At 38.2% G+C, this 24,226-nt stretch overlaps 1 protein-coding gene across 2 annotated transcripts in view; it reads left to right on the forward strand.

The window, feature by feature from the left end:
• Positions 1 to 24,226, forward strand: part of ADAM32 (ADAM metallopeptidase domain 32) — a 164,252-nt gene that overhangs the window by 70,076 nt on the left and 69,950 nt on the right. For both annotated transcript variants that reach the window (XM_021942240.2, XM_021942239.2), the window contains exons 11-12: positions 5,511 to 5,647; positions 24,018 to 24,198. In XM_021942240.2, coding sequence (XP_021797932.2) covers positions 5,511 to 5,647; positions 24,018 to 24,198 — 318 coding nt within the window. The remainder of the gene's footprint in view (positions 1 to 5,510; positions 5,648 to 24,017; positions 24,199 to 24,226) is intronic.

The following is a 24,226-nucleotide window of genomic DNA, read 5'->3' on the forward strand; positions in this document are numbered from 1 at the left end:
AGAGATCAGAGTTCTACTCTGGACCACCTGGAGTATCCAGAGACAGCAGGCTAGAATGGCCAACTCAAAGCACAGAGATGTGGCTGCTCCTTCCCCAAGGAACTCAGTCCGTTTCAGTCAGTCTCCAGCCTGCTGCTGTTGGCTGGCTTGAATTCCAAGTCAGTGGGTCTTAACTTATGCGATGCTGTGGAAGTGGGGCCTGTAGAACGACACTGCTTGGCTCCCTGCCTACGGGAATGCATGAACCGATCTCCCATCTGGCAGGAATTCCTGGGGATAGGATATTCAAAACTCCTGGGTGTCCATGTGTGCCCAAATGGCTGCTTCCCTGAGGCTCTGTGCTTTGGACCCAAGGCCCTGGTGGCATGGGCTCATGAGGGGATCTCCTGATCCATGGTTTGCAAAGAGCCATGGGAAAAGCACGGTTTTCCAGGTGGGGCTGCACAATCACTCATCACTTCCCTTCGCTGGGGATGGGGTCTCCCCTGGCTACATGCCACTCCTGGGCGGGCCATCACCCCACCCTGCTTTTCCTTGCTCTCCGTGGGTCAAACTGTTTGCCTGGTCAGTCCCAACGTAAGAACCTGGATACCTCAGTTGAAAGTGCAGAATTCACTTGCCGTTTTCATTCCTTTCCAGGAGAGCTGGGGACTGTAGCTGCCTCTAATCAGCCATCTTGGCCCTATCCCCTTCAATGAAAACACTTTTATTTTGTCTTAACATTTGATTGATAATTGGGATAGGTATAGAATCTTTGTCCTAACATCTTCCTACCTCAGCATTTTGAAGACTGATGTATCATATTTTTGCCAAGTCATTATGAAGTGAAAAGATGGCAAGGAAATTGAGGGCGTATGTAAAGGAATTTGAACTGATGAGTGAAAGAGAGAAGTTAATAAGGAAATTAGGAATAGTGAAAATGTGGTTTTCACTAGATAAACTTGTGGTTTCACAAGATAAAAAAAGGAACAAAGATTCATGACTATGTGAGCAGAGAATGATTGTTTTCTCTTTTATTTCAAATTCATTTATTTTTTAAATTGACATATAAAATTGTCTGCCTTTACTATGCACAACGTGATGTTTTGAAGACTATATACACTGTAGAATGGTTAAATCTAGCTAACAAATACATTGCCTCACATACTTATCATTTTTATGGTGAGAATGCTTAACATCCACTCTCTTAGCATTTTTTAAGAATATAATTTATCATCGTTAATTGTAGTTACCAAGCTGTACAATAGAACTCCTGAATGTATTCTTCCTATCTATCTTTAAATATCCATTCTTTGACCAACATCTCCTAGAAGAGGATTATTTTGAATTCTTTGTCAGTCATTTCATAAATCTCCTTTCTTCTGGGTACACTGCAGGAGCTTTATTAGTTTCTTTTTGTGATGTCATATTTTCCTGATTTTTCATAATCCTTGTGTCTCTATGCATTTGAGGAGATGGTCACCTCTTCTAGCTTTTGCACATATTCTTTTCTGGTAGCAGACCTTTACTTTTACTGTAACCTGGGATTCTGGATGTCATTGGTTACAACCGTGGATAGGCAGACCTTGGTGTTGGGTTCTCTAGTTGGGATTGGTTGCTTCCCGTACTCTGAGGTCAAATGGTATAGCTGGCTGTGCTCTGTGGTCTAGTGAGACCACTGGCTGGACTCTAACATCAGGTGGGGATACTGGCTGGGTTCTGTGATTGTTTCTGATGGAGCAGGATTGTAGGTTGTCTTCCCTGGCTAGGCAGTATTTTTGTATGTTTGGAATCTGTATCATGTTTCCTGCAGTATGATGCTGTTGGCTAGTCTCTCTGGTGTAGCACCTCCGTGGGCCAGAATGAAGAGCAACCCCAAAGAATCATGTGTTTATCACTGTGAGCCCCACCACTGTTTTTCATCTCCAACTGACCCCAGATGGCTTAACCCTACCAGCACTCCCAGTGATTCCTGTGTGATGAGACAGGTGTGAGCCTTTCACAAATGGTCCCAGAATGGTGGGGAAGTTAAATGTCTGCCTCTAATTCACCCCTACCGTACCAGAAACCATAGGCCCAGAGTAACTCTGCATGCAGTGCCACACCAGCCTGGGGCTATTCCCAATATAGTATATTCCCAATATAGTATAGTAAGTCACCACAGCCTCTGCCAGCTATATGCAGCAACTGATCTAGCAATTCCCATCCCATTTTTCCTCATCAACACTCACTCTGTTCTCAGACTCAAGCCTAATGGCTACGGGGGAAATGGCACCAAGTTTTGGCTGCTGCTTTGGGATATTTAAAAAATCATTAGTGACATCCTTCCTACCTCTCTGGATGTTGTTCCTTAGCTGGGGCCACAACTGAATCTTTAGCCAGCCATTATAGTCTTGTTGCTTTTGTGTTACAGGACATGTGGTAAGTAAATCTTGTAGTAATGAACCCATTTCTATAAATACTAGGCCACAAGATGTGACCCTGGTCAGAAACAATATTGTGTGGTGATGCAGAAGATATTCTTCAAGCACAAGAATGTGGTGCTTTAGAATCACTGCAGACAGGCAAGGAAAATCCATACCTGGGATACACGAGGACAAATCATTGCTCCTTCAATGAATGAACAGTCCACTCTAATAAACCCATCTCCAGTTGACTGGCTAATCCAACAGGGACATAGTGCAATGGTGGAAGCTCATCACTGGCTTCTGTTGATGGCAGGTAGAGTGCCCTAGATATATAGAAAGCCAGATCAGTTTCAGAGGATAATTTACAGTCATTATCTATCTTTTGCACCAGGGAAACAAACAAGTTAAATGATTATGTGACATGCATCATTACTCCTACAATTTCAAACTTTAATGGTGACGCTAATATATGCAGTATGCAATTCCCTAAGGGATGCCATATTACTCTTCATTTATCATCTTGGGAGCAGTTCCAGGCACTTCCTCTTGGCCCTCCCTGTCAATAATATGTCTCACTCCATTGGTCAGCAGACAATACATGCTAGTATTTCTATTCCAGGCATAATTCTGGGATTTGGAAAATAATAGTAGGACATATCTGAAGTTCTTTTGGATGTACTGTTAGATGAACTTGAAACAAGTTTCTTCTGACTACTTGACCTCCATAAGGCTGCACTTAGACCAGTAGATTAAGATGGTATTCAGTTTTTCAGGGTAACTTTAGTTCTGACTCAGAATCCAATAAGCCCCAGAAGTCCTAGCTATTTTCTTTTCCTGCATGCACAGTTATTCTAGTGAATAGCTACAGGTCCCTCTGTGGAAGGCTTGGAGGAATAGTCACAGTTTCATCTGTATGGCAGGTTCCTTCTTTAAAGGTACTCTCTTAGTTGAGAATCTCTGAGGTTGTGAATTGATTTAGGTCTGGGAATCTGCATCACAGCAACTCATGTTAAGTTGTTGCCACCAGACATAGATATCAAGAAAACCTTCAGTATGATGCTCATATATTTTATTTTTAGGGTCCCTGAAATAATTATCATAATCCCTGTAGGTCAAAACAGCTTTGATAATATGTAAGCCCCTTTAGCTTATGGTGGTAATTGCACCCACCTTGTCTCAGTTAAGCCGTGCCACATGGCCTGTAACACTCCTGGTCCCAGTGTTCCTGTTGCAGCTGGGCGTGGTGGCTCATGCCTGTAATCCGAGCACTTTGGGAGGCTGAGGCATGTGGATCATTTGAGGGTCAGGAGTTTGAGACCAGCCTGGGCAACATGGTGAAACCCTGTCTCTACTAAAAATACAAAAATTAGCCAGGCATAGTGGTAGGTGCCTGTAATCTCAGCTATTTGAGAGGCTGAGGCAGGAGAATCACTTGAACCCAGGAGGTGGAGGTTGTAGTGAGCCAAGATCATGCCATTGCACTCCAAGCTAGGCAACAAGAGTGAAACTCCCAGATCCATTGCATTAATTATGTGCTACCGTCATCTCTAGTCTACAAAACAACAACCAGCAGAGATTTTTGATGATATTGGTGTGTCTTTCAGCAAAGCATTTCCAAGTGTCTTGAAGGAAATATCCTCCCAGCTCTCTTTGAATGTTTGATCAAGGTAGTTACCCAACAGGTTTCACACAGTAGATTCATTCAATATTACCATATTCCTGAAACTCAGCACTTTTTCACCATACAGTATGCCAGCAAAGCTCCATTATTTTGACCTTACTGACAGTAGGCTCCCGTTAAGTCTAACTTCAGTTAACATGACTCCTGCTTTTACTTGGCACATTAAATACAAAATCCCAGGTAAGTCATGAATTACAATAAATTTTTTCCAGTACAGCCTTCTATTTCATACTGTCTGATCAATCCTTTTCAAAATATAAATTATCCCCTTCCAGAGCAGTACACGATACTTCTCCTTCAAGACCATGTTGAGAATTAATTCTTGATTTGGACCTAGAGGCAATGTGGGGTAGTGAGACTAATGTTCCAGCTATCTTCACTAAAACTTTTTTTTTTTTTTTTTTTTTAAATGCAGGAGCTCTCTCATTGTTTGGAGAGGGCTTCCTCTGCTGGCAAGGGAAGTAAAGAGATGTTATTCCAATTGTTCGCCTCCCAAGTTTCAGATTCTAATGCTTTTCCCACCAAATCTGATGCTTTTCCCACCAAATCTGGTGGGTTCCAGCTTGGTCCTCAGCCATGTCAATCCATGACTACACATGAGTTACTTCATTGCTGCTGCAGAGGCTTTCTGATTCCCCGTTTGCATTTTCCATTGCTCATTTGCAGTATTCCGTTTCTATTCTTCATTATGTGCATCCTTTAGGGCTCTTATAAGAAATTAGTTGACCCCAAAATCTTTATTATCCCTATTGTCACCATAACAATTAAATGTCTTTATCTTCCTCCTCCTGCATCATATCCTATGCCAGCTTTGGTAATAATTTGAGAAATCATAATGTCATTTCATACCATGAATTACCAATGCCCCATTTCTTTTTCGCAAGGAAGTTATCTGTGTTACATATATGAACAACCTAATCCAATAGTGCCATCTGAAGGATCTGTTTTCTGTGGCTTCTTTTCATACCCGTCACTGTGTCAATGAGGTTCCTAGTAGGCAGCAGGGTGAGCACTTAAATTGGGCAATTTGGTTAATGGCCATTTCATGAACTGGGGGTTGGAGGAGATGATATGGATTATCCAAAATGAGTTTTAGAGCTATTGTAAGAAGTTAGGTGAGTTGAAGATTCTGGTCCATATAACCAACAGTGTAATGTATATTTTCTTTATCAAAACAATTCTTTTGTATATTGATAGTAACTACCTAAGAATTATGTTAGGTGTCCAATTGTTAAATTATCACAAAGCTTGGCATACACTCAATATGCTTCTATCTCAGTAAAACTTCATAAGAAGAGCTTCAGCTTCTCACCTGTTCAAGGATCCATATGTCCCTAATTCTCTTTCATTTGATACAATAAAATATTCATAACCAGAAAATTATTTTTTACCACCCTCTAGAGAATTATCTTTCCTTAGAATTTTCTTTGTTGTTATTATAGTACCCCAAGGAGATAACTCTGGAGGCATTTTCAGTTATTGTCACCCAGATGCTGGCACTCAGTCTGGGAATATCATATGATGATCCAAAGAAATGTCGATGTTCAGAATCCATCTGCATAATGAATCCAGAAGCTTTGTAAGTTTTAACAAAATATTTATTGCTTATGTTTATTTCATTTTAAATATTCAGAGTGTGAAAATTTACTATTTACGTAAAGCACAAATTAGCTATCAATGGGCCAAGTTCACTACAAAGTATAAACATGTAATTTTAAATGTAACAGTAGTATTAAGTGTAAATTAAAGGCAATCAGGATAACAAATCCAATCTGCAAGATATATTAGCAAAAGAATATGAAAGCACTTAGTAAGGATCTTTAAAAATATTTCAGCAGAACATAATAAGTGGCCTTTGTTTTAGACAAGGTATTTTTGGTTTTGCTTTTAGAATAGTCTGATTTTATGGAAAAAAAAAAACAAAACCCTAACATCCAAAAGAGTAAGAAGTCCTAGTTGGAGACAAATATATATATATAAATATATATATATGTTTATATATATATTTGTGTGACTTTGGATAAATTACTTGACTTTGCCTAGGTTTACTTTTCTCATCTTTAAATGGGTATAATTATGCCTATTCTTTTATTTCACAGGGTGATATAAGAATAAAAGAAAAAAAGTGAAATAGGAAAGGGTTTTCTAAACTGTAGAGTTCTATAAGTATGTCATTGATTAGCTACAGTGATTTCTAAACTTATTAATCTTCCCCAAATGGTATATCAGACAAGAACTACAGCAGGTGTCATTAGCATTTTGTAGTTTTTCTGTTTGTAGATATGGCCTATGATGTGGGTAAGCCATTCATTACTGAAGAACAGTCAAAGGTCAAAAGTGAAAATAAGACATTAAATTTTGAAAACGTATTATTTTTATGGGTACTCCTAAGCACCTCTTAAGGGTTAATTTTTATGTTCTAAAGATAACCCAAACTCAACATATATACCCATAAATATAGCTCAAACTCAACATATTTCATATATATATACACACATGCAATTATATTAAAAATTAGCTCTAAAAGGAATGTGTGTATATATGTATATATACACACCCAAACACACATACTCACACATATCCATATATGTATATATATAATTGATATGCATATGTCCATATAGATTGATAAATGGAATCTATCTATGTATCTATCTATGTATCTATGTATCTATCTATCTATCTATCTCTCTGTCTATCATCTATCTATCTATCCATTCATCTATCACAACAATATGAGAATAATTATTTTGGGCTCATTGTTCATATGGCCAGCTATTTTCAAGTATGCTAGGACAATATGTTTTGTGTAGGTCACCCAGAGCCTATGATTAATGATAATAAGATGAACAAATATTTACATTGTACTTACTATGTTCTAGAGACCATTCCAAGCACTTTACATATATTAACTTATTGATTCTCACAATATCTCTACAGGACAGTTCCTATTATTCCCATTTTTACAGATGAGAAGCTAAGTTATAAAAAGGATAATTACTCGTGGTCAGATGGCTAGTTTGTGGCAGACTTGGGTTTTGATCCTGTATTAGTAAACCTTTAAGTTCATGTGGTATTTTATGTTTAAAATGCTTTCACATATAATCTCCGATTTCCTACAAATCTCTTGTGTATGAGTAGAGTATTATATTAATTTTTACAAAATCTAATAATAGCACACATGTATAACTCTTTTGCATATCCACAGTATATCTCACACATTATTCTATGTTAATTCTCAAAGAAAACACGTAATTAATTACATAATTCATTTTTTTCCCAATTTTTATTTTTTTATTATTTTTAAAAATTTTAAAAAAATTATTATTATACTTTAAGTTCTAGGGTACATGTGCATAACGTACAGGTTTGTTACATATGTATACTTGTACCATGTTGGTGTGCTGCACCCATCAACTCGTCAGCACCCATGAACTCGTCATTTACATCAGGTATAACTCCCAGTGCAATCCCTCCCCACTACCCACTATGATAGGCCCTGGTGTATGATGTTCCCCTTACCGAGTCCAAGTGATCTCATTGTTCAGTTCCCACCTATGAGTGAGAACATGCGGTGTTTGGTTTTCTGTTCTTGTGATAGTTTGCTGAGAATGATGGTTTCCAGCTGCATCCATGTCCCTACAAAGGACACAAACTCATCCTTTTTTATGGCTGCATAGTATTCCATGGTGTATATGTGCCACATTTTCTTAATCCAGTCCGTCACTGATGGACATTTGGGTTGATTCCAAGTCTTTGCTATTGTGAATAGTGCCACAATAAACATACGTGTGCATGTGTCTTTATAGCAGCATGATTCATAATCCTTTGGGTATATCCCCAGTAATGGGATGGCTGGGTCATATGGTACTTCTAGTTCTAGATCCTTGAGGAATTGCCATACTGTTTTCCATAATGGTTGAACTAGTTTACAATCCCACCAATACTGTAAAAGTGTTCCTATTTCTCCACATCCTCTCCAGCACCTGTTGTTTCCTGACTTTTTAATGATTGCCATTCTAACTGGTGTGAGATGGTATCTCATCGTGGTTTTGATTTGCATTTCTCTGATGGCCAGTGATGATGAGCATTTTTTCATGTCTCTGTTGGCTGTATGAATGTCTTCTTTTGAGAAATATCTGTTCATATCCTTTGCCCACTTTTTGTTGGAGTTGTTTGTTTTTTTCTTGTAAATTTGTTTGAGTTCTTTGTAGGTTCTGGATATTAGCCCTTTGTCAGATGAGTAGATTGCAAAAATTTTCTCCCATTCTGTAGGTTGCCTGTTCACTCTAATGGTAGTTTCTTTTGCTGTGCAGAAACTCTTTAGTTTAATTAGATCCCATTTGTCAATTTTGGCTTTTGTTGCCATTGCTTTTGGTGTTTTAGACATGAAGTCCTTGCCCATGCCTATGTCCTGAATGGTATTACCTAGGTTTTCTTCTAGGGTTTTTATGGTATTAGGTCTAACATTTAAGTCTCTAATCCAGCTTGAATTAATTTTCTTATAAGGAGTAAGGAAAGGATCGAGTTTCAGCTTTCTACTTATGGGTAGCCAATTTTCCCAGGACCATTTATTAAATAGGGAATCCTTTCCCCATTTCTTGTTTTTGTGAGGTTTGTCAAACATTAGATGGCTGTAGATGTGTGGTATTATTTCTTAGGGCTCTGTTCTGTTCCATTGGTCTATATCTCTGTTTTGGTACCAGTACCATGCTGTTTTGGTTACTGTAGCCTTGTAGTATAGTTTGAAGTCAGGTAGCATGATGCCTCCAGCTTTGTTCTTTTGACTTAGGATTGTCTTGGCAATGCAGGCTCCTTTTTGGTTCCATATGAACTTTAAAGCAGTTTTTTCCAATTCTGTGAAGAAAGTCATTGGTAGCTTGATGGGGATGGCATTGAATCTATAAATTACCTTGGGCAGTATGGTCATTTTCACAATATTGATTCTTCCTATCCATGAACATGGTATGTTCTTCCATTTGTTTGTGTCCTCTTTTATTTCACTGAGCAGTGGTTTGTAGTTCTCCTTGAAGAGGTCCTTTACATCCCTTGTAAGTTGGATTCCTAGGTATTTTATTGTCTTTGAAGCAATTGTGAATGGAAGTTCATTCATGATTTGGCTCTCTGTTCGTCTGTTACTGGTGTATAAGAATGCTTGTGATTTTTGCACACTGATTTTGTATCCTGAGACTTTGCTGAAGTTGCTTATCAGCTTAAGGAGATTTTGGGCTGAGACAATGGGGTTTTCTAAATATACAATCATGTCATCTGCAAACAGGGACAATTTGACTTCTTCTTTTCCTAACTGGATACCCTTTATTTCTTTCTCTTGCTAGATTGCCCTAGCCAGAACTTCCAACACTATGTTGAATAGGAGTGGTGAGAGAGGGCATCCCTGTCTTGTGCCAGTTTTCAAAGGGAATTTTTCCATTTTTGCCCATTTAGTATGATATTGGCTGTGGGTTTGTCATAAATAGCTCTTATTATTTTGAGGTACGTTCCATCAATACCGAATTTATTGAGAGTTTTTAGCATGAAGGGCTGTTGAATTTTGTCAAAGGCCTTTTCTGCATCTATTGAGATAACCATGTGGTTTTTGTCTTTGGTTCTGTTTATATGCTGGATTATGTTTATTGATTTGTGTATATTGAACCAGCCTTGCATCCCAGGGATGAAGCCCACTTGATCATGGTGGACAAGCTTCTTGATGTGCTGCTGGATCCGGTTTGCCAGTATTTTATTGAGGATTTTTGCATCGATGTTCATCAGGGATATTGGTCTAAAATTCTCTTTTTTTGTTGTGTCTCTGCCAGGCTTTGGTATCAGGATGATGTTGGCCTCATAAAATGAGTTAGGGAGGATTCTCTCTTTTTCTATTGATTGGAAGAGTTTCAGAAGGAATGGTACCAGCTCCTCCTTGTACCTCTGGTAGAATTCAGCTGTGAATCCATCTGGTCCTGAACTTTTTTTGGTTGGTAGGCTATTAATTATAGCCTCAATTTCAGAGCCTGCTATTGGTCTATTCAGGGATTCAGCTTCTTCCTGGTTTAGTCTTGGGAGAGTGTAAGTGTCCAGGAATTTATCCATTTCTTCTAGGTTTTCTAGTTTATTTGCATAGAGGTGTTTATAGTATTCTCTGATGGTAGTTTGTATTTCTGTGGGGTCGGTGGTGATATCTCCTTTATCATTTTTTATTGCATCTATTTGATTCTTCTCTCTTTTCTTCTTTATTAGTCTTGCTAGCGGTCTATCAATTTTGTTGATCTTTTCAAAAAGCCAACTCCTGGATTCATTGATTTTTTGGAGGGTTTTTTGTGTCTCGATCTCCTTCAGTTCTGCTCTGATCTTAGTTATTTCTTGCCTTCTGCTAGCTTTGGAATGTGTTTGCTCTTGCTTCTCTAGTTCTTTTAATTGTGATGTTAGGATGTCAATTTTAGATCTTTCCTGCTTTCTCTTGTGGGCATTTAATGCTATAAATTTCCCTCTACACACTGCTTTAAATGTGTCCCAGAGATTCTGGTATGTTGTATCTTTGTTCTCATTGGTTTCAAAGATCATCTTTATTTCTGCCTTCATTTTGTTATGTACCCAGTAGTCATTCAGGAGCAGGTTATTCAGTTTCCATGTAGTTGAGCGGTTTTGACTGAGTTTCTTAGTCCTGAGTTCTAGTTTGATTGCACTGTGGTCTGAGAGACAGTTTGTTATAATTTCTGTTCTTGTACATTTGCTGAGGAGTGCTTTACTTCCAATGATGTGGTCAATTTTGGAATAAGTGTGATGTGGTGCTGAGAAGAATGTATATTCTGTTGATTTGGGGTGGAGAGTTCTGTAGATGTCTATTAGGTCTGCTTGCTGCAGAGTTGAGTTCAATTCCTGGATATCCTTGTTAACTTTCTGTCTCGTTGATCTGTCTAATGTTGACAGTGGGGTATTAAAGTCTCGCATTATTATTGTATGGGAGTCTAAGTCTCTTTGTAAGTCTCTAAGGACTTGCTTTATGAATCTGGGTGCTCCTATATTGGGTGCATATATATTTAGGATAGTTAGCTCTTCCTGATGAATTGATCCCTTTACCATTATGTAATGGCCTTCTTTGTCTCTTTTGATCTTTGATGGTTTAAAGTCTGTTTTATCAGAGACTAGGATTGCAACCCCTGCTTTTTTTTGTTCTCCATTTGCTTGGTAGATCTTCCTCCATCCCTTTATTTTGAGCCTAAGTATGTCTCTGCATGTGAGATGGGTCTCGTGAATACAGCAAACTGATGGGTTTTGGCTCTTTATCCAGTTTGCCAGTCTGTGTCTTTTAATTGGAGCATTTAGTCCATTTACATTTAAGGTTAATATTGTTATGTGTGAACTTGATCCTGCCATTATGATATTAACTGGTTATTTTGCTCGTTAGTTGATGCAGTTTCTTCCTAGCCTCAATGGTCTTTACATTTTGACATGTTTTTGCAATGGGTGGTACCAGTTGTTCCTTTCCATGTTTAGTGCTTCCTTCAGGGTCTCTTGTAAGGCAAGGCTGGTGGTGACAAAATCTCTAAGCATTTGCTTATCTGTAAAGTATTTCATTTCTCCTTCACTTATGAAACTTAGTTTGGCTGGATATGAAATTCTGGGTTTAAAATTCTTTTCTTTAAGAATGTTGAATATTGACCCCCACTCTCTTCTGGCTTGTAGAGTTTCTGCCGAGAGATCTGCTGTTAGTCTGATGGGCTTCCCTTTGTGGGCAACCCGACCTTTCTCTCTGGCTGCCCTTAAGATTTTTTCCTTCATTTCAACTTTGATGAATCTGGCAATTATGTGTCTTGCAGTTGCTCTTCTTGAGGAGTATCTTTGTGGTGTTCTCTGTATTTCCTGAATTTGAGTGTTGCCCTGCCCTACTAGGTTGGGGAAGTTCTCCTGGATGATATCCTGAAGAGTGTTTTCCAACTTTGTTCCATTTTCCCTCTCACTTTCAGGCACCCCAATCAGACGTAGATTTGGTCTTTTCACATAATCCCATACTTCTTGCAGGCTTTGTTCATTTCTTTTTCTTCTTTTTTCTTTTGGTTTCTCTTCTCGCTTCATTTCATGCATTTGATACTGACTCGCTGATACTCTTTCTTCCAGTTGATCGAGTTGGTTACTGAAGCTTGTGCATTTGTCATGTATTTCTCGTGTCACGGTTTTCATCTCTGTCAGTTCGTTTATGGCCTTCTCTGCATTAATTATTCTAGTTATCAATTCTTCCACTCTTTTTTCAAGATTTTTAGTTTCTTTGTGCTGGGTACGTAATTCCTCCTTTAGCTCTGAGAAGTTTGATGTACTGAAGCCTTCTTCTCTCATCTTGTCAGTCAGTCTCCGTCCAGCTTCGATCCGTTGCTGGTGATGAGCTGCGTTCCTTTGCAGGGGGAGATGCGCTCTTATTTTTTGAATTTCGTTTTTCTGCCCTGCTTTTTCCCCATCTTTGTGGTTTTATCTGCCTCTGGTCTTTGATGATGATGATGTGCTGATGGGGTTTTGGTGTGGGTGTCCTTCCTGTTTGTTAGTTTTCCTTCTAACAGTCAGGACCCTCAGCTGTAGGTCTGTTGGAGATTGCTTGAGGTCCACTCCAGACCCTGTTTGCCTGGGTATCAGCAGCAGAGGCTGCAGAAGATAGAATATTGCTGAACAACGAGTGTACCTGTCTGATTCTTGCTTTGGAAGCTTCCTCTCAAGGGTGTACTCCACTCTGTGAGGTGTGGGGTATAGTGGGGGATGTCTCCCAGTTAGGCTACTCAGGGGTCAGGGACCCACTTGAGCAGGCAGTCTGTCTGTTCTCAGATCTCAACCTCCATATTGGGAGATCCACTGCTCTCTTCAAAGCTGTCAGAGTCATTTGCGTCTACAGAGGTTTCTGCTGCTTTTGTTGTTGTTGTTGTTGTTTAGCTGTGCCCTGTCCCCAGAGGTGGAGTCTACAGAGACTGGCAGGCCTCCTTGAGCTGCTGTGAGCTCCACCCAGTTCGAGCTTCCCAGCGGCTTTGTTTACCTACTTAAGCCTCAGCAATGGCAGGCGCCACTCCCCCAGCCTTGCTGCTGCCTGCTGTGCTAGCAGTGAGGGAGGCTCCCTGGGCGTGGGACCCTCCCAGCCAGGTGTGGGATATAGTCTCCTGGTGTGCCCGTTTGCTAAGACCCTTGGTAAAGCACAGTATTGGGGTGGGAGTTACCCGATTTTCCAGGTGTTGTGTGTCTCAGTTCCCCTGGTTAGGAAAAAGGATTCCCTTTCCCCTTGTGCTTCCCAGGTGAGGCGATGCCTCGCCCTGCTTCAGCTCTCGCTGGTCGGGCTGCAGCAGCTGACCAGCACCGATTGTCTGACAATCCCTAGTGAGATGAACCTGGTACCTCAGTTGAAAATGCAGAAATCACCTGTCTTCTGTGTTGCTCGCGCTGGGAGCTGGAGACTGGAGCTGTTCCTATTCGGCCATCTTGTTCCGCCCCTACATATTTCAATTTAATGTGTTTATTAGAAAGCATTGGAGTATAAGTAGCCAAAGTGATCTACTTTTACTTGATACACAGTTAATTAATAGGCACGCTTTAGCAGGTGTCAGTAATACCAGCAGTGATTTATTGGGTACCTATTAAAAGTCAGATAATTGAATTAGATACTTCACTTATTTAATTATACTTAATTCTCACAGCCTCACCTATCTATGAGGTAGACAGGCATTATCCCTATTATGCAGATGAAACTACTAAGACTTAGATAATTTAATCACTTTGCCTAACTATGTCCTCATAAGTCATAGGGTTGGTATTAGTCAACAAGTTTATCTAATTTCAAAGCCTTGTTTCATTCTATCGTCTACACTTCCTTCATATAGAAGACTTAATATATTGGCATTCACTTAAACTAAGTAGCAAGAAAATATTAGTAACATGTATTTGTAGTAAATTCATTTTTATACTTAAGCACTCCTTCCATGATATCTTTTTTTTGGGTAAAACTATGTCTAAATGTATTTTTATTGTTGAAAAAATTCTACTGATACATAATAATTATACATATTTATTGGGTACATGTGATATTTTCATATCTGTATACCTGTGTAATGATCAAATCAGGGTAGTTAGAATATCCATCCTCTCAAACATTTATCATTTCTTTGTGTTGAAAACATCAAATCTCCTCTTCTAGCTATTTTGAAATATACAATAAGTTACCATTAATTACAGTTACCCTACTTTGCTATTGAACACTAGAACTTATTCTATCTAACTGTGTCTACTTATTAACTAACCTCTCTTCATTCCCCTACCCACTCTTCCCAGTCTCTGGAAAGTATCATTCTACTCTCTCTCTCTTTTTTTTTTTTTTTTGAGATGGAGTCTCACTCTGTTGCCCAGGCTGGAGTGCAGTGTTGCAATCTTGGCTCACTGCAAGCTCCACCTCCCAGGTGCACGGGATTCTCCTGCCTCAGCCTCCCGAGTAGCTAGGACTATAGGCGCCTGCCACCACACCCGGCTAATTTTGTTTTTGTATTTTTAGTAGAGATGGGGTTTCACCATGTTAGCTGGGATGGTCTCAATCTCCTGACCTCGTGTTCCACCTGCCTCGGCCTCCCAAAGTGCCTACTCTATATCTTTATGAATTAAACTTTTAAAGTCCTGCACATGATTGAGAATTGTGATATTTGCCTTTCTGTGCCTGACTTTTTCCACTTAACCTAATGACCTCCTGTTCCATTCATGTTGTTACAAATGAAAAAACCTGATTATTTTCTATGGCTGAATAGTATTCCATTGTGATGTATACCACATTTTCTTTACCCATTCATCCATTGATTCACACTTAGGTTTATTCCATGTTTTGTCTATTGTGAATAGTGCTGCAATAAACATGAAGGTTCAGGTATCTTTCTAATATACTGATTTCCTTTACTTTGGATAAATACCAAGTACAAAGATTGCTGGTTTGTATTGTAGTTCTAGTCCTAGTGTTTTGAGAAACCTCCACAATACTTCCTATCAAGGCTGTATGAATTTACATTCCCACTAACAGCGTATGAGTTGCCTTTTCTTAACATCATTGCCAGTATTTGTTAGTTTGTATGTTGCTTGATAATAGCCATTCTAACTGGGGTGAGATCATATCTCATGGTGGTTTTGATTTAAAAATTTCCAGTGATTACTGATGCTGAATATTTTTTCATGTCAGAAAAGACAGCAGGTTGGCAATTTGTATGTCTTCCTTTGAGAAATGTCTATTCAAATCCTTTGCCCACTTTTAAGTGGGATTATTTGTGTGTGTGTGTTTAAACTTTAATTTTAGGTTCAGTTGTACCTGTGCAGGTTTGTTATATAGGTAAACTTGAGTCATGGGGGTTTGTTGTACAGATTATTTTGTCACCCATGTACTAATCCTGGCACCCAATAGTTGTTTTTTTCTGATCCTCTCCCTCCTCCCACCTTCCACCCTCAAGTAGGACTCAGTGTCTGTTGTTCCTCTGTATGTGTCTATGTGTTCTCATCCTTTAGCTCCAAGATATGTGGTATTTAGTTTTCTCTTCCTGTGTTAGTTTGCTAAAGATAGTGTCCTCTAGCTCCATCCATTGTCCTGCAAAAAACATGATATCATTCTTTTTATGGTTGCATAGTATTCCATGGTGTGTATGTGCCGCATTGTCTTTATCTGGTATACCAATGATGAGCATTTAGGTTGACTTCATGTCTTTGCCTTTGTGAATAGTGCTGCAATGAACATTATACGTGCATGAGTCTTTATGATAGAACGATTTATATTCGTTTGGGTATATACCTAGTAATCACATTGCAGGATTGAATGGTAGTTCTATTTTTAGCTTTTTGAGGAATCACCAGTGTTTTCTACAATGGTTGACCTAATTTACACTCCCACCAACAGTGTATAAGTGTTCCTTTTTCTCCACAACCTCACCAGCATTTGTTTTTTTTTTGACTTTTTAATAAGCATTCGGATTGGTATGAGATGGTATCTCATTGTAGTTTTGATGTGCATTTCTCGAATAATCAGTGGTATTGAGCTTTTTTTTCATATGCTTGTTGGCTGCATGTATGTCTTCTTTTAAAAAGTGCCTATTCATGTCCTTTTCCCACTTTTTGATAGGGTTGTTTGTTTTTTTTCTTGTAAATTTGTTTAGGTTCCTTATAGATACTGGATATTAGACCTTGGTCAGATACATAGTTTGAAAATATTTTCTCCTGTTCTGTAAGCTGTTTGTTTACTCTGTTGATTGTTTCTTTTGCCGTGTAGAAGCTCTTTAGTTTAATCAGATCCCATTTGTCAATTTTTATTTTTGTTGTAATCGATTTTGGAGTCTTCATCATGAAATGTTTGCCAGTTCCTATGTACAGAATGATTATTGCCTAGGTTGTCTTCCAAGGTTTTTACATGTTGGGCTTTACATTTAAGTCTTTAATCAATCTTGACTTGATTTATGTATATGATGTAAAGAAGGAGTTTCAGCAGGAATGGTAGCAGGTCTTCTTTTTCCATCTGGTAGAATTTGGCTGTGACTCCATCTGGTCTTGGGTTTTCTCTTTCGGTTAGTTGGCTATTTATTATTGATTCAATTCCAGAACTTGTTATTGGTCTTTTCAGGTAGTTAATTTCTTGCTAGTTCAGTCTTAGGAGATTGTATGTGTTCCAGAATTTATTCATTTCTTCTAGATTTCCTAGCTTGTGTGCCTAGAGGTGTTTGTGGTAGTCTGTGATGGTTATTAGAATTTCTGTGGGGTCAGTGTAACATCCCCTTTGTCATTTCTAACCTTTACCATTATGTAATGCCCTTCTTTGTCTTTTTTTATCTTTGTCCGTTCAAAGTCTGTTTTGTCTGAAATTAGGACTGCAACACCTGCTTTTTTCTGTTCTCCATTTGCTTGGTCGATTTTTCTCCATTCTTTTATTTTGAGCCTATGGATGTCATTGTATGTGAGATGGTTTTCTTGAAGATAGCATATCATTGGGTCTTATTTCTTTTTCTAGCTTATCACTCCATGTCTTTTAATTGGGACATGTAGCCTGTTTACATTAAAGGTCAGTTTTTATATGTGTGAATTTGATCCTACCATCGTGTTGTTAGCTGGTTATTTTGCAGACTTGTTTTTTGTGTGGTTGCTTTATAGTGTCACTGCTCTGTATATTTCAGTGTGTTTTTGTAGTGGCTGGTAATGGTCTTTTCTTTCCACATTTAGTGCTTCTCTCAGGAGCTCTTGTAAGGCACATCTGATAGTAACTAATGCCCTCAGCATTTGCTTGTCTGATGTCTTTGTTGATTTTCTGTCTAGATGATCTGTCCAGTGCTTCAAGTGGAGTGTTGAAGTCAACAACTATTATTGTATTGGGGTCCATTTCTCTGTTTAGTTCTAATAATGTTTGTTTTATATATCTGGGTGTTCCAGTGTTTGGTGCATATATATTTATAATTTTTATATACTCTTGCTGAATTGTTCTCTTTATCATTGGAGACTTTTTTCTTTTTATGTGTTTTGTCCTATAATCTATTTTTTTTCTGACATAAATAGTGAGTGTAGCTACCCTTTCATGCTTTTGGTTTCTGTTTGCCCAGAATGTTTTTTTTTTCCTTTTCCTTCACTTTTGATCTACATGTCTTTACAATGTAAGTGAAGTTTTGTAGGCAGCATATATATTTTTAAATCCTTTCAGCCAATCTATATTTTTCAATTTAGGAATTTAAGCCATTTATATTTTAGATTATTATTGATAGATTAGGACTTACTCCTGTCATTTGTCAATGTTTTGTGATTGTTTGATATATTCTTTCTTTCATTCTTCTTTTTTTTTTTAGGCAGGGTCTCACTTTGTCACTCAGGCTGGAGTAAAGTGGTGTGATCTTGGCTCACTGAAACCTCTACCTCCTGAGTTCAAATGATTCTCCTGCCTCAGCACCCCAAGTAGCTGGGACTAAAGGTGTGCACCACCATGCCTGGCTAATTTTTGTATTTTTAGTGGAGATGGGGTTTCACCATGTTGGCCATGCTGGTCTCGAACTCCTGACCTCAGGTGATCCACCCACCTCAGCATTCCAAAGTGCTGGGATTACAGGCATGAGCCGCTGCTCTCAGCCTTTCTTCCTCTTTTATTATATACCTTTACATTAGATAATTTGGGTCGTGAGAACATTTAACATTTTATTTTTTTTCTCTTCTCCTTTTCTCTTCTCATCTGTTCCATCAGTGAGTTGTATACTTGTATGTGTTTTCATGATGGTAGCTATTCTCCTTTTACTTCCTGGTTTAGGATTCTCTTAAGCATTTCTTATAGGACTAGACTAGTGGTGACAAATTCCTCGTTTTTTTTTCTTGTCTGGAAAAGACATTTTATTTCTCCTTCATTTTTGAAGGATAGCTTTGCTGCATATAGTATTCTTGGCTGATAGTTGTTTTCTTGCAGTACTTTCAATATGTACTTTCATTCTCTCCTGGCCTATAAGGTTTCTGCTGAGAAATCTGCTGTTATTCTCATGGGTATTCTTTTATATGTGACTTGACATTTTTCTCTTTCTGTTTTTAGAATTCTCTCTTTGTTTTCTACTTTTGATAGTTTGACTATATATGTGCTTTGAACAAGACCTTTTTGGTTGAATATATTTCGAGATCTTTTGTTACCTGTATCTTGACGTCTATATGTCTTGCAAAACTTTGGAGAGTTTCAGCTATTATTCCTTACATAAGTCTTCTGTGCCTTTACATCTCTTCTTCTTCTAGTCCCAAAATTTGAATATTTGGTTCCTGTATGGTGTTTCATATGTCATGTAGGCTTTCTGTCATATATGTATATAATTTGTCTGATCAGGTTATTTAAAAAGCTCTATCTTCAAGTTCAGAAATTCTTTCTTATGATTAATCTGGTCTATTGTGGAAACTTTCTTTTGTATTTTTAATTTTATTTATTGAAATAATCAATTTCAAGATCTCTGTTTAGTTCTTCCTTATGATATCTATCTCTTTGTTAAATTTCTCATTGAAATTATGAATTGTTTTCCTGATTTCTTTGTATTATTTATCTGTGCTCTGTTTTGTCTCACTAAGTTTCTTTATTATCATTATTTTGAATTATTTTTCAGACATTTCATAGATTTCTTTTTGTTTTGGCTCTGTTACTGCATAATTTTTGTATTCCTTTAGAGGTATATTTTTTCTTTCTTTTTTCATGTCTTTACATTAATATCGGCACATCTCGTGTATCAGTTGCTTCTTACAATTTTATGAATTGACTTTAATGGGGAAATACTTTTCCCTATAGATGTATTTATAGATGTATCCAGGTGACATGCTCAGGTGCCAGCAGTGGTGGCAGTTGGTAGAATGGACCTGTTCTCAGGTCTCCAGATGGCGTGCATGGGCACTGAAGTCAGCAGGTGGGGCAAGCTTGTCCTCAGGCCCCAGAACAGCATGTTATCAGGCCAGTCCCAAGTCCCTCTGAAGGTAGATGCAGATACACAGTGACCTTGACATTGGAGGGTTCTAGCTTGTCGTCAGTTGCAGCAGCCCTGGGCAGGAAACTTTCAAGCTCTGGGTAGAATTTGTTTGGTTCCCTTCATCCTTGAGGTAGCCTTTTTGGTGCACTGCACCACTCATTTCCTGGGCTGTAGATGCAGAATCAGCTAGAGTGCTGGAGACACAACTACATTCCTGGGTCAATCCTGTTTTGTGACACTGCAGCCCTCTGGGTGGATGTGTGGGTATGTCAGTGGGATGATAGGGATGTGGAGATGCTGGAACTGTTGGGATTCAGTTCAGGATCGAACCTGAATCAGGTGGTTTGGTGGGGCTGGGCTCTCAAAATGGTGTAGTGCTGTGTCAGCTTGCGTCTTGGTGGGTGGGGGATGGGGTGTTTGGGACCCAGCACAAACACCCTCTGTGAAACAATACCAACTTGTGGACTCCAGGCACCTGCCTACACTAATCTCAGAGCCTTTGTGGGCTGAGGGACTGTCCCATCACTAGGACTGCAGCCGTCCACAATGGGAATGTGGGTGGCTGGGCATCTTGTTTACCTTCTCTTGCGATGAGGAGTTGCTTCTGGATTTGAACTTATTATGGCCAGGCTGGCTTCTTTGCTCCTCTCTCTTTCTATGCCTCAGAAGTTTTTTTGTCACTTTTCCAATGAATTCCAGTGTTCTCTCTTAGAACCTCTATTTAATGTCTGGTTATCTACTTGTTCTTTTGGTCTTTTTTGTGCATGAGAAAAGTGCCAGTCTCCCTTGGTCAGCCATTTTGAAGCCCCCTCCTATTCCTGATATATCATTTTGATAATTTAATTTATATATAGTTTTTAAAAGTGACAACTTGTGTCTTTCTTATTCATACATTTAAAAAATTTATAATTGACCAAAATTTTTACGTGTATATGGGGGCACAGTGTAATGTTCCAACATTTGCATATATTGTATAATGATGAAATTAGGGTAATTCCGATATCCATCACTTTAAACATTTATCATTTCAGTGTGGCAATAACATTCAAAATCTGCTCTTCTAGCTATCTTGAAATATGCACTACATTGTCATTTGATATAGTCACCCTGCTGTGTAATAAAATACCCGCACTTACTCTTCCTGTTTAGCTAACTTTGTACACATTAACCAACCTCTCCCAGTCTTCCTCTCTCTCTTCCCCTCACCAGCCTCTGGTAACCACTATTCTACTCTCTATTTCTATGAAATCAACTTTTTAAAAATTTCACACATGAGTGTAATCATGTGGTGTTTGTTTCTGCGGTCTGGCTTATTTCACTTAACAGAATGTCCTCCTGCTCCATTTATGTTGTCAGAAATGATAGGATTCCATTCCTTTTTATGGTGGAATAATATTCCATTTACATATATACCACATTTTAAAAATTAGTTTATTTGTAGATGGGCATTTATATTAATTTCATGTATTGGCTATTGTGAATAGTGCTGCAATAAACATGGGAGTGCAGATATCTCTGTGATATTCTGATTTATTTTTTATAGCTATAAACCCAGTAGTGGATTGCTGGATCATATAGTAGTCCTATTTTTAGGTTTTTGAGGAAGGTTCATATTGTTTTTCATAATGGTTGTGTAATTTACATTTTTGCTAAGAATGTTCAAGATATTGCCTTTATCTCCATCTTTTATAGTGTGTAATTTTTTTGTCTTTTTGATAATACCCATTTTTTGATCACAAAGAATGAAACAAACACAACCTAAAAACTCTACCCTTTAACTCCCTTCTCCCCAATTTTGAGTTTTTGATCTCTAAATTTACATATTTTTATATTACCTATCTCTTAAAAATTGTTATTGTTTTTCAATATCTTTGGCTTTTAATCTTTATACCAAAGATATGAAAGTTTTACACCCCATAGTTACAGTGTTAGAGTGTTCCAAATTTGTTTACTTTTATACCTTCACATGTTTTCTTGTTGCACATTAGCATCCTTTTCTGTCAGATTGAAAAACTTCTTTTAGCATTTCTTATGGTTTGGTGGTGATGAATTCCCTCCACTTTTGTTGGTCTAAGAGTTTTGAATCACTCCTTCATTTTTAAGGATAGTTTTCCTGGGTACAATATTCTTGGTTGAAAGTTTTTTCCTTCAGGACTTGGAATATGTCATTCCACTCCTTCCTGGTCTTTAAGGTTTCCATAGAGAATTCTGCTGCCAGATGTATTGACACTCCTTCATATGTTATTTGCTTCTTTTCTCTTACTGCTTTTAGGAGTCTCTCTTGTCCTTGACCTATGAGAGTTTGATTATTATATTTATGCCTTGAGGTAGTTTTATTTGGGTTGACTCTTCTTGGTGATCTTTGACCTTCTTATAACTGGATATTTATATTTAGGTTTGGACAATTTTCCATTATTATTTATTTGAATAACCTTTCTACCCCCTTTCTCTTCCTCTACTCCCTTTGAAGGTCAATGACTCTTACATTTTCTTTTTGATGCTATCTCATTGATCCAATAAGTGTTCTTTGTTCTTTTAAATTCCTTTTTTCTTTTTTCTTCTTGATGTATTTTCAAATAGCCTGTGTTTGAGCTCATGAATTCTTCCTTTTGTTTGATCACCTCTGCTTTTCAGACCCTCTAATACATTTTTCAGTTTATCTGTTATTGCTCCAGGAATTCTGCTTGATTTTTAAAATTATTTCAATCTCTTTGTTAAGTATCTCTAATTTTCTGAATTGTTTCTCTGTGTTTTCTTGATGTTATTTGAGCTTCCTCAAAACATCTATTTTGGCATTTTCTGTGTAAGAGTTCACACATCTTTCTCCAGGTTTGGTTACTGGTGCCTTATTTATTATACTTGATGGGATCATATTTTCCTGAATGTTATTAATGCTTATGGCTATATCTGGGCATTAAAGAATTAAGTATTTTTTCTAGTCTTCACAGTCTGGCCTTGTTTGTACTGGTCCTTCTTCAGAGGACTTTACGGAAATTCCAAGAGTACTGGCTGATGAGTTAAGACTGTGGTCACTGCTGCCATTTCAGCACTAGATAGCACCTTAAGCTCAATTATGCTGTGGCTCTCTTGAAGATTCCTATGTATCCAACCCTGATGGACTTGGGGAATATCAGAGACAGTCCTGTGGGTTTCCAAGCCCAAAGTCTCTTGCTCACTTCCTTTTTCTTCCTCTAGCAGAAGGAGTCGCTGTCTACACTGCACTGTCTGAAGTTGCAGGAGAGGTGTGTGTGCACTTTCATGGCCACTGCAACTGGCAGCTTACTGGCTCACACCTGAATCCCATGGTCTCATAGACCAGCACAGTAATGGTTAGGGTTTGCTCACCTAACACCCACAGTCACTATTACCTGATTGCTGCTGATATTTATTCATGGCCTAAAGCTTCCTTCGTCAGCCAGTGGTGAAGCTGGCCAAGGCTTGGCTCCATCCCGCTGGGGTGGCGAATTGCCTTCTGAGCTGGGGCAGGTCTAGAAGTCTGTGGGCACCAGCTGGAATCAGGGATCACGGGGTTCAGCTGTTGCTTTGTTTTATGGTAGTGGGGCTGGTACATGTTTCTCAGGCAAAGTCCCATGCACACTTCTTTCTCCCTCTCCTAAAAGACAAATTCACTCTCTATGTGCACTGCTTCAGATTGGGGAAGGGATGGTGTAGGCAATGCAAAACTGTCATTCCTACCCTCTTCAATGTGTCTTTTCTTGTTATTATGCCAACCAGTTACTGTGATCTTTTACCTCATTCTTTTAGCTCTTGTGAAGGTATTTTCTTGCATGGATAATTGTTCACTTCAGTGTCCCTATGGAGGGATGATCACCGGAGGGTTCTATTCCATGATCTTGCTCTGCCTTCTCTTCCACATCTCATATCTTAAATCCTCACTTTCAAGGTAATGTGCACAGACAAATCTGTAATGAAATCTGGCACATAACAGGTACTCAATAAATCTCAGTTTCTTCCTTGCATTACAGATGTTTACTATATACAAATAAAGTAAAAATGGACTTCCTATGGAACTGTTCAATGAATTCTCTTTATTATTGGTATATGGGCATAATAATATATAATTTTGATAAATATACAATTTTTTTCTGAGCTATTTGAAGAAGTTCAGGACTAAGCACATTATCATTTGTTTAATAAAATTTTGTTGTTAATTGGGTGTTAATTTTTATTTGAAGTGATGTCTGTCCAAGTCTGGGTGCTAATTTTTATTTGGAATAATATCTGTTCAAATCCTTTGCCTATTTTAAAATTGGATTACTGTGTGTGTGTGTTTTGCTGCTGAACTGTACTTAGCTTTGTTTTAATAAGAACATGTATTCCAGTGAATAAAATCACATGACGTCCTCAACTATGATTTTGGCCTCTAAGCACTTACTATAAACATTTGTAATAGTCAATTGAATTTAACATTTTGAAATTAATTTATATCATATAGAAATGTGTTTTCAGAAGTATATTGCCAATGACATTATATGGATTCATCTTTAGGCAATCCAATGGTGTGAAGACTTTTAGCAGTTGCAGTTTGAGGAGCTTTCAAAATTTCATTTCAAATGTGGGTGCCAAATGTCTTCAGAATAAGCCACAAATGCAAAGAAAATCTCCAAAACCAGTCTGTGGCAATGGCAGATTGGAGGGAAGTGAAATGTGTGATTGTGGTACTGAAGCTGTAAGTATGATAACTAGGAAAATTGATT

The sequence above is a fragment of the Papio anubis genome, chromosome 8, assembly GCF_008728515.1.
Source record: "Papio anubis isolate 15944 chromosome 8, Panubis1.0, whole genome shotgun sequence".
NCBI lineage: Eukaryota > Metazoa > Chordata > Mammalia > Primates > Cercopithecidae > Papio > Papio anubis.